General features: G+C 39.9%; 1 protein-coding gene across 2 annotated transcripts in view; it reads left to right on the top strand.

The window, feature by feature from the left end:
• PRKN (parkin RBR E3 ubiquitin protein ligase) overlaps positions 1–14,184 on the top strand; it is a 697,917-nt gene extending 683,733 nt beyond the window's left edge. For both annotated transcript variants that reach the window (XM_039569208.1, XM_039569206.1), the window contains 2 exons: positions 7,623–7,740; positions 12,125–14,184. In XM_039569208.1, coding sequence (XP_039425142.1) covers positions 7,623–7,740; positions 12,125–12,234 — 228 coding nt within the window. In that variant the 3' untranslated portion in view covers positions 12,235–14,184. The remainder of the gene's footprint in view (positions 1–7,622; positions 7,741–12,124) is intronic.
• Positions 14,185–15,591: the final 1,407 nt, after the last annotated feature.

The raw sequence follows: 15,591 nt of genomic DNA, 5'->3' as shown, positions 1-15,591 counted from the left end.
TTTCTATAGTTACAGCTGTACACAAATACCTCCTATAACCTGCATTCAAAGGTGCGAACCTAAAAGAAAATCTGATGTCTAATTCATCATTCCATAAACCAGTCTGGCAGTCTTTGTAGAAAACCCAGACAAAAATCTAGTTCCTCTCATTTGAACAAGTTCTGCCATTAATGGTAGGCAAGCAACAGCTGTAAAGCTAAGCCTAGACTAAACATCTGTGGTGTCTAAATTCTTAAAGTTTACCTAGTGGTCTCTTCTGCTCCAAGCTCCAACCCAAACTCCTTAAAAATCCTGTCAGAACATACCTAGTCTTAGTTCAAGCCTTAATTCCAGCTTGTTCTAGCAAGTCTGGCCCTGCAATTCATGCAATCCAGCAAAATCCTTCACTAAACATTCATCTTTAGCTGCTGATGCAGCTAAAAATTGTTACCCATTTCTTGCACACGGGTTACAGACTAGGTTGTGTAAATTTCTGCCATTTTATTACATTGAAAATCTCATTACCTGGTGAAGGTGTTTATTTCAGACCATGTTCACTGTATATGCAAAATAAAAAATGTATTGCTAGTTTTATCAAAGTCTTAGAAAGCTAATCAATGAAGTATTTTTAGTCAATTTACAATAACACTAGGACTTATAGTTCAAATTATACGTAGTTAAAATAAAGGATATGCAAACTTTCAGGTAACACCCATTTCCCTTGTGTTGTTTTTAACCTTCCACTGCTTCTCTGGGTTCTAGGCTCAATTCTGCAGTCTGGAATGGGCTGGCATGGTAAATCCTTTACCAGAAGGAGCATGATGTTGATATTAAAGGATTTTTTTCCTTCTTACTGTATAATCTGCTTGGAGTCAGTCTTATGGGTTTGTTAACAGACTCCTTCTCTGATGTACAAGCCAACATTGGCATGTTTCCAAGTCAGTTATGCCTTTGTTCTCTTTGTTGTCCTCAAGACTGTTTTTATCTTTCAAGGCTGTATTTGGGTAACTGACCACCTGAGAGTGGTTTTTTATTGCTGGGGCCTCCCATATCATCCTGTGCCTCTGCTTTCAAGGCCTCTTCTATCATCCCATGCCTTTACTCCTCTGCATAGCACATTATTGTACGGTCAGAGAGAGTTTGTTCTGCCCAATAGTACCCATAATGGTCACTGCTGCCTGTTAGTTACAAAAATACATGGAACTGTTAAAGCAAGAGCAGAATAGGGAACAGTCATCAGATCATTAAATAATTGTTGTCACATGCTAAACCAAACCTCTAGGGCATGCCAAGACAAGTCCGGATAAAGCCTGATGGGTCCTGAGGCTCATGGTGCTGGCTTGGCACAAAGGCTGTGGTCTCTTACAAGACACAACAACAGCATTTTTACTGAGCCACAAAGATACATGTTCTAAACGTTCCCCTACAGTCTCTTCCAGTGTAAATTTATAGCTAGTGCTGTAAAACTTAACTTCAATTTCACTCTTAACCTGTCTGTCCTGGCTGTAGCCCTAAGCTGGAGGCCTTTGTCACCCAAATCCCAAAGCCCTTCCCAGACCCAACACCTTCAAATCAAACCTCAGCTGCTCCTTGTTTGGGACTCAGCCCTCACAGTCCTCAGGTAGCTAATGTAGGTAATAGCTTTGCTGTTCTGCAACTAGCAGTATAAAATTTATCCAGCACCCCTGTCAGTCCAGGAACCTATCAGACCTAAGCAAAAGCAGAGCAGTCAGTGCCTCAGCTGAGTCAGGGCAAACCTGATCCTCTTCATCAGCACACGCTTGCAGGGCCCTGGCTGCACCCTAACCAGAGTTTCTGGGCTCAAAGCTGACTCAGGCACGATGTCCCAGGCAAAGGATCAGCTGGAAGCAGACCCATTGCATCACTTCCCAGACGTGTCTGTTGCTGCACAGGTGCAACATAGAGGCACACACATGCAGGAAAGCCTGTCACAGCCCCTGGCATCCTGCTGAAGGCTGCTGTAATGTAGCTCCTGCAGAAGCTCCCAGATCACTTGGGCCTCCAGCCCATCTTCTCCTCCCATCGCCTCCTGTGTGCAGCTCTCGGAGTTGACAGTAGGGGGTATGAAATGTACAGGCATTGCCTGCCAGGCTTCTTTTTCCATCGTGGAACAGCTTCTAACATCTCATGCCGTGTATTTCCAGCAAGTATGTAGGGTTGTGAAGCCTGGTCTCAAAGCAGCTAATGATAATCTAAACGATAAATAGTAAATGCGAACCACAAAATACATTAATTATTTCCCTGCATTTTAGTGAAAGGAAAAGCTACTGAAAAGGTTCATCATACATAATATCTTTCACTGAGTCCTGAGTCACAGTATGAAATGTGGAATATCTATTATTAGGCCATTGATTTTTTTTTTTTTTCCCCATCAGGTCAATTTTAAAAGTTAAATAAAACATGGTTGTACAAGAAATGGCACACCTAGCTTGATTTCTAAAATATCTTAAATAACTGAAAAAGAAACTGAGGCTCAGCGATATGGTATTTGGTATATTCAAAATGTCAAGCTCAGGACATTTCAACCTACAGGTGCCTAATTAAAGGAGCAAGAAAAATAACTATAACCAGGAAATGTCCTGTAAAATTAACCTCTGTGTTATAAATAAAGATGCACCGGAGGAAATCTGAGAAGAGGTCTTAACTTCCTGTCTAATGAGAAATAGACGAGAACTATAGAGGGAGAATTTTAGCTTTTCCTATTTTGGGTAGCAATAAAGTAACAAAGATGTGACAGACTGCTTTTGTTTATGAGGTTAAGCTGACAGTCATTTTCAGCTGTGTTCACTTACAAGAGAAGGCACATTCTTTATTCCACTCATGGAAAACAGTTATATAAGAATGACCTGTATTAGATTAGATTTTATGCTTTAGAGCAGTGCAAATTCAATATTCACCATCTACCTGAATTTAATTCATTATATGAATGGCTGCAACACACAGAGTGAGAACCTTGATGTGCAGTGTCACCAAACCAGAGCACTCTTTCATCTTATATCCAGCATAAGACCCTGTGTATATCCTAGTTGCTGTCATCACAAAGCAGCTCTTTCATTTTATGTCAGAATTCCCTAGGCACACCAGACAAATTGGCTCACACAATGCTTCATGTGGATTTAACTAGATCACTGTAGTACTGGCACCTCTATTTTTCCTGTGCGTGAAACATTCTCTTTCAATGAATATCTTCTCTGTTCCTTATCTATAGCCACATTTTAGTGTTTTGATTAGCCTAAATCTGTCTCCAAACTAGAGCAGTAGTCCCATAGCTATGCACATCTCTCTGTGTGAGATTTTGACTCTTAAATGGCTCAAATAATCAATTTTCTTCCAAAACACTCTAGCCTATCTAGTGCCCTAGTCATCTGCTATTTTTACCCCCACAACTGCAGTAAAAGGCACCACTAAACATGACAGTATGTTAATTCATGTGATCATGTTCATAAAACAGCCCTGTTGAAGCCAAGAAGACAAAATAAATTTAAGCTGGACTGTCATCATGCCTTGTAGATCAGGCTTCAACAACTGAGGCTGCTTTTGCTTAGAGCTCTAGCTCAAGTGGGCTAAATATTATGGTGGGCTGAACATTGCTCGTGTGCAATGAATTATTCTTTGTCTTCCTTTCAAATGCTTTCAAGTATACATAGCTTTTCTCATATTCTTGTTAGAAAATAAGTAATACTTTCTGGTTTGAGACATCTAAACCTTTTTAAAATCCTGTATTTCACATAAAGTGAAATAATTTTACATATTTCTATTAACCTAAAAAAAAAGCTTATTTTTACAAGTAAAATTCTCTTAAAACCAAGCATTTCTGATCAAAAGAAAATGTATTTCTGATATAAAGAAAGCTGCACTAGTATACATTTTTTTTAAGTTATGCATGACCAGCTTTTTTGCTTATCAGGGAGGAATGAAGCACCAAGAGCAAGCAAGCAGGAATGCAGAAATTACATCCACTAAAGCAAAGCACAAATAAGGTTGACAGCTGCATATTCTACTCTGAGTTAAGGGACTTCAGTTGTCAGATGTTGTCTACGCTAGGCAAAATAAGCACAATCATAAAAGAAGTGTGCTAAAATAAGGCAGTATATAATTTGGTGGATGTCAAAATTTAACATTAGATATCTAAGACTTCCAATATTTTGAACAAGAAGTTTTGCCATGAATGTTTTTAATCTAGATGGTACTACTTAGTTGCTGTCTGTGAACACATACTTCATTTGCTTCAATGTAGTTCTACTGACAGGTCGATGTGTACTCTTTTACCTGACTGAGATGCTGCTCTGAGAAGGACACTTGATTTCTATTTCAAGATGCTTTCTGTCCCTGTAGATCTTTTTCCAGTACTGCATTGTATTGGTTAACTGCAAAGAAAGCTTTCCATGTACATGTTTTTGTATTTTTGTATGGTCCTCAGCAGTCTCTGTGGTCTCTTTATCCCTGTTAGGTTTTCCAAAAGACTCAGTAAAGAGACAGAAGTAAATCTATATCCGTCAGTGTGACCCAGAGATAATAAGACAAAATTTCCCTCCTGTCTCACTAATGGAATACTGCAGGAGGGATATTAAATAGTGCTTACAGCAGCTCTTACTGTAGCTTGCTGTTATGTATGAGTATTCATTCCTGATCATAATATGCAGCACAGTTGAGAATCAAAAAAATTATTCATAAAGTGGCATGGATGAAATCTAGTAGCTTTTCAATAGTGCTGGGACAATGTTCTATACTAACTGGGGAACTAGAGCGTATTGTGTTGAGTGAGCATCAGAAGTGATCAAAGATTCCCGTCCTCAGCACATGTGATGCACACCTGGAGCATCTCTGAATTTCCTATCCAAGACCAGGCAGAACACACGAAGTGAGAGACCCCTCTGCTTGACAGACCTGCTGTATTACATAGGCCATTGTCAAGGAGATTAGGTTTGATAGTTTAGGATGTAAGAACATAATTTAAATAGACACTGGTAATGAAGAATTGCCATACACCTTTTCTTTATTGTTTGAAGAAAAAATGCAGAGAAATACATGCTTTCCATCACTGGGTGTGGAGCACTAAATAAAGCACATGAACACTGAAGGCTCATAGATCTAGATTCTATGATTTCTTCGCTAATCAAAGGGACTCCATCACTGAGCCGTTTCTCTGCATTTGGTTCATGCAGCTGGAAGTTTTTAGCTTAGTATTCAGCAAAACTGGGCATAGAGGGGGATGTTTTAGCTCTAATGGGCTGAAATATCATGCTGCATCTAGTTCATGCTAGAATTTTTGCAATGGGATATACTAAAATAATAATTCACTGCTGTTTTCTGCAATTTGTTCTTGGTGAACTGCATGTGTGTGGCTGGAAGTAATTTCTTTTAGTTGTTTCTAAGGTCTCCCAAGTTTGTATTGTTTTCAGAACTAAGATCAAAACTGTTTATACAAAAAAAATTAGAAATTTGGTATGTGAAATTTTGCCTCAGTGTCCTTTGCTATAAGGTCACAACAAAGATATAAAGATGGAGGAAAAAAGTGTATTTGCAAGTATTAAAACACTGGACTTGGACTATTTGAAAAAACTGAGCCACTGTGAAGCTCTTTTGGACCAACTACAAAAATTAAAAATACTGCTGGTCTTCTCATTTAGCTCTTCTGAAAAGAATAGCAATGTTTTGTCACTGCTGTAGTGATTTTCATCTGTATGGATGTTAAGTAATGAGTTCCCATTAAACCGAGATATCTTTTTTCTGTCACAGGAAAAACTGAGGCCCAGGTTAAGTGTTCCCCACTTTCCTGATCTGCCTCTCTGAGGTAGCTCAGATTGCTTGCAAAAGTCATCCTTCCTTAAGGATGTAGGTGTTGAAAAATCGATACTAGATTATGTTCTTTGCTATTAGCCTGAGGAGCTTTTTCTATTTCCCAGACCTTACTAATGTGCTGTTGTATAGAGGTCATCTTTCTGCCAAATTGCTGAATAATCCAGCAGGGTGCAGGGCTGAGTTCCCTCTCCTCAAGCAGAGAGCCAAAAGTAAAAGTCACTTCTGGGATACAGATAAGAAAACTTAGTTCACTTTTTTCACTTCTACATCAAAAAGATAAGCAAATTGAAGAATATTAAGTGAGGGGCAGCAAAAAAGATTCACAGACTGAGGAGACTGATGTAGGTTGTAAAGTAAATAATGTCAAACACATACTTTTGAGGTTTCCTGATTAAAAGAAGACAGTGTGTACTTTTTATTGCTTTGTTGTTCTGGTTTGGTTTTCTTTAAATGCATATTGCAATGGCCACTAGATGAGCTGGAAACAAATTTCTGCAGATGTTGGTCTTTGTAATTCCATTTTAATTCAGGTCATTTCAGCCAAGAACTAAAATCTAGGCATTACTCACTGACACAACTTACACATTTAACAATACTAGATGACCAGAATTCAAGTGGAGTTACAGTTTTGTTGCATTTTTTAAGGTTGGGCCAATTTCCTTTTTCTGTCTTACTAGAAATAAAGATTAAATTAAAAATTATCCATTTAAATAAATATAAAAGTCTATCCACATAACAGCCTATACGTATTTAGAAGGTATACACTAAGAAATTTTAGGAATTGTTATAAATTAAATAGTTTTGTTTAAGCTCATCATTTTCCCACAGGCTTGAATGAAACCATATTATGGATGGAGAGAGCAGAGTTTCAAGGCTGGAACCTACATACATTGGTTATAGCTACTATTCACATAGTTGCCAACCTTGTGTGATGGAAATGACCCAAGGCACTGCCATCTCTTTTGTCCTTGTACTATCATTTTAGTTAGGAAACAGCCAAATAGGCCACTTGTGTAGATTATATAATTTTGTCCCAGTCATAAATAGGACAAACACAGGAGTCCCTTCATGATGACTTTTTCCATCTGTGTCATTCTGTTTGGGGAGCTTTCATTGCTCATTAGTTGGTTTTTTTCACTTTTTTTCCCAAAATTTTTATGTTTATTCTTTGTGCCTCTTGTATTTACATAGAGTTACATTGGAATAAAACTCAGACCTCCGATACAACAGAGTACACTTTTATTATGAAAAACTGTTTCCTTCCAGGCACCCCACCATCCTGCGTTACCTAATGTTGCACTTTCTTGGTGTTTTTGATTTTCTTGCAAGAAGGGCTTTAATTCCTGAAGCAGAATCAAACCTGTGGTACCTAACATGTCATGTTGTCAGCTGGGTTAACCTGACTCCTCCTTCGCCCTCCCTTTTGCTTTACCTGTCTTTGTGCATTTGCAGCACAGCTTGATGCTCCGACAAGAGCTCTGCCCGCCTCTCAGGACAGGGAGCAGCAGGGAGAATGCAGCCTGTGCTGCTGCTGGATGTAGGAAGAGCCTCCAGGATGGCACATGCTTCAGCTGCTGCCACCAACCCCATCATCCTGCAGTTCAGGATGTAACCCAACACACGTGCTGTGCTCACTGGGACAAAACAGTCTGTGTTTTGAAGCAGAAATTCTGCATCTCTCACAAAGTCCAGCCTACCTGGCACTGCAGTCACTCCTGTCTGTTTCTTGTGGGTAAATGGTTGTCACCTCAGTGCAGACATCATGTCCCAGTGCAACCTTTCAGTAATGTGCCCACAGGTGCTTTTCTCTCTCTTTGCAGGGGTATGTAGTAGATGAACATGCAGCCATGCAGGCTCGATGGGAGGAAGCATCTAGAGAAACAATCAAGAAGACAACCAAGCCATGCCCCAACTGCAATATTCCAGTAGAAAAGAATGGTAAGTTTATTAGATATCTTGTACTTACCTGTCTTTAAAAATTCATTTTACAGTATAAAAGTATGAATGTGCAGGTGTACATATGCATAATATTATTCCAAGAGGGGGAGAGCAAAAAAGGCTTGAATAATTCCCTGTGTCACTTTATCTAAATTATCTTGAAAACACTAAGCCTAAATCACTTAGTTCTAAAACCACGAATTAAGCCTCACAAAATGCCCAGGTATTTTGTAGGTAGGGAAAATGAGGCATTGGATGTAGCATTCATATGACTGGATATCCAGCTAGTTGTCTAGATTTTCCATTGTCACTGGGAAAAATAGGCATTTGTAGGGTAAAACTCATGTCACGATGAAGCAGAACATATGTCTGATGTAGGCCAGAAAAATCACACCTAAAAGTGAGTTGTGAAGAATTAGTCCTGCTGTAGATGTCTACACAGCATATGGCTGAATTTAGGTGAGATTAAGGTGAGATTTAGGTGAGATTATGGCATATTCAGCCATATGCCCATGGTAGAAGAGCATGTTAGAGGAAGCAACATGAGTCCTGACAAACAGTTTGCATTAATCAACGCTTACCGTGTAGGAAGAAGAGTAATCTGCTGGCACTGGGATGTTTAAAATGAAGAACAGGAATGGTAAATAGGCTATACTTTATAGGTTAATGCTGTTCCAAGACTTAATTGTATTTATGTTAATTAATAAAAATACATTAACATGATTGCCTAAATATTATACAAACATTTAGAGGATGATTCCCGATTTTGTGGCATTCACATGGGACACTGAAAACACCAAATAAGGCACTATGAACTGCAAGGGGAGAACACTTCAAGCAGTGACACTGCAGAAATATTACTGGGTTTCGAAGAAATAGGACAAAATCCTGAAATCTGGGGTTTGATGAAAGAAAAGAAGGCAGTTGGCAGATGGAAAGTGGGAGACACCTTCAAGCACAAGAAGAAAAGGAAAGAAAGCTTGAATTCAAGAGTGGGAAGGTGAGACAAGACTTGGCATAGCGTAGAGAGCAAGCTGGGCAGCAGCAGAGAGATAACAGAAGGCTGGGTCAAAAAATTATTTACAGATTTGTAGAACAGACTGAAAACCAGAAGTTTTAATCTGATTAGAGATAGACAAATTATAATGGTGACTATTTATATTCAACAGCTTGTGCACAGCCAAATAGAAAACCCCTTCTGGTTGGGCTTGAAGGAGTGGAAGGACCTTTACTTTGTCTCAGACTCTGCTACAAAATCTTTACTGGTAAATTACAGACAGTTGTCATTTGTCACAAACAGGATATCCCTATTTGACACCATTCACACAAGTCCCATTAATGCTTAAGGAAGTTGTTTGTAAAAATCAAAGAGGAAATAAAGGCAGTTATAATTTTTATTTTGAACCATGAGCAGGAAAAGACCTTTTGTTGCCTATAGCCTGACCCAAGTCAGAACTGTGCCTCGTAATGCAAAATGCCAAAGCCACGGTAGCAGGCTAGAAACACACTGGAATTGGCTGATTGTGCTACCATTCAGAAAAACCTTGATAGGTTGGAGAGATGGTCAGAGAGGAACCATCTGAAACTCAGCAAAGGCAAATGCAGGGTCCTGCACTGGGGGAAAAATAACCCCAGGAACTGGCACAGGCTGGGGGCTGACCTACTAGAAATCAGCTCTGCAGAGAAGGACCTGGGGGTCCTGGAGGAAAACAAGCATCCGTGAGCCAGCATTGTGTCCCTGTAGCCAAGAAGGCCAATGGAATCCTGGGGTGCAGCAGGAAGAGCATTGGCAGCAGGTCAAGGGAGGTGATCCTGCCCCTCTACTCAGCCCTGGTGAGGCACATCTGGAGTGCTGTGTCCAGCTCTGGGCTCCTCAGGACAAGAGAGACGTGGAGCTCCTGGAGCAGCTCCAGTGGAGGGTAACAAAGATGATTAAGGGACTGGAGCATCTCTCTTATGAGGAAAGGCTGAGGGAGCTGGGCCTGTCCAGCCTCAGGAAGAGACACTGAGAGGGGACCTCATCAATGTCTGTGAGTATCTGAAGGGAGGTGCCAAGAGGATGGAGCCAGGCTGTGCTCAGTGGTGCCCAGCAATAGGACAGGAGGCAATGGGCAGAAACTGATGCACAGGAAGTTCCACCTGAACATGAGGAAGAACTTCTTTACTGTGTGGATGACTGAGCACTGGAAAAAATTCCCCAGAGAGGTTGTGGAGTCTCCCTCACTGGAGATATTTAAAATCCATCTGGATACAATCCTGTGCAATGTCTTCTGGGATGACCCTGCTTGAGCAGGGAGGCTGGACCAGCTGACTCAATGTGGTCCCTTTCAACCTTACCTATTCCATGAGTCTGTGATTCCAATGAAGGACTACAAAGATTATAAAAAGAACTGTGTAAATAAATAGACATGGGAGGAGTGAAGAAAACAGGGACAAATTCTTCTCATGGTGCCCACTGAAAAACAGACAACCACGTGCGCAAATTGAAACACAGAAATTCCATTTAAACGTAAGAAAATACTTTTACTGTGTGGGTGGTTGAAGACTGAACATGTTGCCCAGGAAGCGTTTCCATTCTAGGATACATTTGAAACGCAACTGGATGCAATCCTGAGCACCCTACTTTAGCTGCCCTGCTTTGAGCAGTGGGTTTTGGACTGGATGATCTCTAAAGGGTCACTCCCACCTCAGTGATTCTGTCACTTTGCAAATTAAAGCATGAAGCTTAAATGGTGCAGTGTTTGCCTTCTTCTTTGGTCATGGGTACTGCATGTGCCAGCTTCTAGGCTGCCATTTGTAAACTTAAAGAAGCACTTCAGAGCTGCCTACGTACAGCTGCAGTTAAGAGACTGACAACTGTACCTGAGGTCTGCCAGCAGTCCTCATTTGGGAGGAGTACACTGACTCCACTCAGAAGAATAATTCTGCTTTCCTTCCACAAACGTTCCGTGGACACTGTCTTTTACAAGGGACAGTGACAATGCCAATAACTTTTCTGTAGTTTCTGGATGCCAATAACTTTCCTGTAATAGCTGAAGTGAAAGAGAGAAACACTTTCCCACAGCTCAGTCCCCAGTCCGAGTGAGTTTAAACACACATCCACATCTCGCAGAGGACTGCTGTACTCACAGAGCTTTAGGTCACGTTGCTTGAGGCACTCTCCACTCTTGACTGCTGATCTCAGCTGCCATGTAGCAGAGAATAACATGATTTATGTAGCCTAGCAGGGAGGGCACATGTTTGACAGAGGGCACCAGGACTGAGACGAGTTTTACCCAGTGACGGCTTAATCGAAACTGTAGGAGAAGACTGGATCTAAACTTTAAATAAACTGTAACATGGAAGCTGGCCATTTGTATGTTTACATTTAAATAAGATAAAAATCTTTCTGGCACATTGCATTTCTTACACAAAGATATAAACTGACAAATATACCTTGCTATCACAAGTAGTTTCCTCTCTCTGTCAGGTGAAGCAGACAGGCCTATTTTAACAAACCAGTTGTTGTTTGTTTTTGCCTTCTGAGAAACATTCTGGAGTGGCATTTATAAAAAAGGTGCTGTAAGGGTAGCAGCTCGAACAGTAGGGAGCACACACTCCCTGTACCTCCCCCATCACCATTTGGAGTCAAACCAAGATGACATTTCAGCATTTCTTCATACTGCATGCTTTTCTCTCAGTTTGAATTATACAAAAGATCTCTTTGTGTGGTAAGCAACATAATTTCCATTTGAAGTGTATTTCTGTAATGTTAATGTTTTATATATTACAAAATAAACTTTTGATCAAGGTTGTGAGCAGAGAAATTAAAGCTGCTGTCATGGTATGAAGAAGTAAGAAACCCAACATGCAAGAAGCATTGATATGATCAAAGGCTGCTTCAGATACTAAAAAGGTCAAATCAAATTATTAATGTCATTTTTGTATAATCAGGAGTCAGACACCAAAGCCTGTACCTTCTGATTTACTAACTTTGCAAATCTTGCAGTTGTTGAATCCAAATTCAAAAAATAATTTAATTTTGTTTATCTTATGGCTCACAGCTGGACTAGTATAGAGTAACCTTGAGGAGATATCTCCATGACTGCTTTGAGATGCCACAGATTATCATTTCTTTTCCCTATCCCTAGCATAGTCTTTTTAGTTTCCACCTACCCCTGCAGTCCCTCAAGTGAAAAAAGCACATTAAAGCCCAGTAAGAGAGGAGTAGCGAGTTTTAGAAAGCCCAGGGAAATATTCTTCAGGTTTGTACTTTTCTTTTATTAAATAATTTAGTTAGTTGGTAAATTAATGTCTAAGAAAGTCGATTTTAATGCTCTTAATTGCTGATTAACATCTCTGAGTGTTTGCCAAGTACCAAAGCCATTCTGTTGCGATTTTGCAGGTGGCTGCATGCACATGAAATGTCCTCGCCCTCAGTGCAGATTTGAGTGGTGCTGGAACTGTGGCCTGGAGTGGAACAGAACCTGCATGGGAGATCACTGGTTTGACTAGCAGTGCTGAGGCCAGCTCATGTTGCTGCTAAAGCTTGTTTTTATCAGGGCCAAATTCTGAACCTGTTGCTTAAACAAAATTCCCAGTGGTTTTAGGGACACAGAGTTCAGAAGTTGGCCTAGTTTGTTCATTTTTTGCTTTATTGCATATGCAATCATACCAAAATCACATTGAAGTTATGCCAAGGCTTTTAAATCCACTAAGTAAAAAGAATAATTGTTTTAATGGACAGAGTTGCTCATCATGGTACAAAGAAGGGTAAATTACTACTTTTTGAACTTGTGCCGTCTGGAGAATAGGTAGCATTACCATGAAGAACCTTACTTGACATTTGTAGTCAGGAATCCATAGCTCTTGCAGGAGGGAGCAGCCTGCATACGTGTGTGTGTGTCCGAGTGTGTGAGCATCAAGGGGGGACAGAAGATGTTTCCTACACCATCTGCTTTTTTTCTTTGACCACTTCTTTGCTCATTCAGCACAATTTTTGATTTCGAGGCAGTATATCTTAACAGAATTTTTGGCAGAGGGAAGACTGTGGCTCTTAAGTTTTTTCTCAGGGTTTCTTCCTAACAGGCTTTCTGTAGGGGTTTTGCTTTCAAAAGAAATTCTCATGGAAACACCCAGCTTTATGTCATGCTTATGCTTGTGTATTTGTGACATACAACACAAAGCCCACCTAGCTACTCATTAGAGACTTTGTTACCATGGGAAGATTAGCTAAGGATGCAGTTTCAGCCCTATCTGTGACTGTTGCTACAGTGGTGACTGCATCCAATTAAATGTTGTGCAAGCTACACTCACAGGGCTTCATTTTTCTTGTACTTACGGAATGCTTTGGACATGGCAAAGTGAGGCAGTAGGAGACTTCTCAGGGCTTTTCTCCACCATGATTCTCCTAAGCTGAATTAGAATATGGGCATGATTCTGAAAATTTATTTGTTGCTCTAATGGTGTGGGGCAGAGGGACAGCTTCGTTTTACAATGTTAACACCGTGAGTAAAGTTTAATAGTGTTTCTAAGTCTGAACAGTTTTACTGTTTGTGATCTTTACACTGATGTTTTATTCTGAAAAGAAATGGGTTATGTCCACATCCAACACACCATGTAAGGATTTCCACAATTTAGTTTTGGAAAAAAAAACGCACAATAAATAAAGTGGTCAAAATGTTAAACTTTATTTCTTTTTTTCATTTGAATACAAAGTGAGTACAAAAATGTTGGGTGGGTCATGCATTGCCTTGACTGATTCAAACTCCCAGCTGAGAGGCTAGCCCTTTGATCAAGACAATGTTAGCACAAAATAAATTCCACAATCATGGTCTTCCTTTTATCAAGTTTGAACTAATATTTTGTATGGCATGACTGTAGAGCCCTGAAAATATGGGTGTGCCTCATATCAGTGCAGAACATGAACCTTGAGGCATAAAAAAAAATCCCAGGCTCACTAGAAAAAATGTCGAATTGCTAAAACCAGTGGAATATTCATCTGTCTAAACTGGAAGTGACATTAAAAGTGTGAGGAAACAAAAGAGTAAATGGCATGAGGTACCAAAAATGAGAGAGTGAACTGGTAGAATTAAGAAAATGAGAAAGAAAGGAAGGGGCAATGAGAAGACAATGGACATTTCCTAAAGGTAATTATCCTGTTTGGCACTGCTAAACTAAAATTTATATAGAAGTAGCTACATTGAAGTGTAGGAGTGCAATTGAATGCCACAATGGAACTCATTTAAGTACTTTGTCTTAACAAGGGTATTTTACTGTGAACTCTGATTATCTCACGATTTGATTTCCTATATCTGGGTCTATTTTATAATTTATATGGCTTCTTTCCAACAGGCTAGGGAAAAAGTAACAGTGCTAAATTTTACTTTGATCATGTGTTACCTGGGAGTTCATCACTGTATTTCATATTTAAAAACATTCAGAATTAAAGAAGTCTGAATCTCCCTTTTTTTTTAAGCGTCTTTCTTATTTAGGATGAAGAAGTCATTCACTCTAAGGCAGTTTCACTGATTTAGAGCCTGATCTAACATGTTAATGTTTTAATTGTTAGGTAGAAACACATGATTTACACCCCTGGATCAAGGTCCATTGAAGTCAATGGACTATAGACTATCTACTGTATTTCTTTCTGGCCTAGGAAGGGCATGACAGGAGTGAGTCATAAGGCTAGAATAGAAACATCTCTTTCTTGGAAGAACTTGTCAGAGAACGGGATTATGAGCATTCATCTGAGACGTAAGCAAGGGCAGGAAAGGAGAATAAAGAAAGGAGTTCCAGCATTGGCTCAATGTGTGTTGCATCACACAGCCCAGAGTTTGCACTCTGCCAAAAACAAATGTGTATTCTGCCGAATTTAACAGAACATGTCCTGATCTTCTCTGTGTTAGTACTATATGTCTCCATGCATACATGCACAAACTTTGAGATGGTACAGGCTGTTAATCTGATTTCTCTTTATTGTAGGGTTCTCATCATTTCCACAATTTAAAGGGCATGAAAATTCAGGATTAATGCTCTGCTGACACTGTAAGAACACTGGAATTCCTATAGAGATGTGTGAATTGAACCTAAAATGTCCTGCACTGGTAACTTTTTTTTGCATGGAAAGTGCCATTTAAAAAAAAATATATATAAAACACCTTTTAAAAATCCTATTTATTTTGTAATTTGAAGCAAAACCAGACAGAACAAACCAAGTTGTCAGTGTCTATTCAGACTGCTCCTCTTATTTCAACTCTGAAATATCAGAGTGAAATTCGCCTCACTCAATTTTAGCTCTCTGGTCGGTTCAGTAGCTTCTGAAGCTTGTTGTGCATGTGTATGGTGCAGCCTGCTGAGTTTTTAGTACAATTGCTCATGGCTAGAGGTGTGGCGGCAACATCCCTGCCAGAGACTGGGTGCAGCTCCTGACAGGATGCACCAGACCTGTCCTGTGTGCTCCTGCACACTCTTGGCTCGGTTGATGCATGAGGAGGGGAATCTTCCTTTTTTTAAAACTTTTTAAAGCACTGGCATTGCTTGCTAGCATTCCTGAAGCGAGCCTTGGCAAACCCTTCCTCAGGATTGGCACGCACATCTCTGGAAGTGGTCCTGGGCAGCTGTGGAGGGTTAATGAAGAGAAACAGGACTCAAGCATGAAAGAAGGTAACAAACCTGAGGGCTTAAGAGTTCTCGAGAGCCTGTGGGTTTATGATCTCTGCTAGCAGTACACCCTGGAAACAATGACATTTAAGTGTATGTTCTAAGAAGATGATTTATTATGGTTCTATAAAGCAAAAAAAAGAAGTCTGTACCTTTTCACATCAAAGTTTGGCTTTGTTAACTGAATTCTCTTTACCTTAAACCTTCTTT

This window comes from Corvus cornix, chromosome 3 (assembly GCF_000738735.6).
Source record: "Corvus cornix cornix isolate S_Up_H32 chromosome 3, ASM73873v5, whole genome shotgun sequence".
NCBI lineage: Eukaryota > Metazoa > Chordata > Aves > Passeriformes > Corvidae > Corvus > Corvus cornix.
Note: the sequence above shows the minus strand (reverse complement) of the source record. Positions and strands in the feature narration are given on the sequence as shown.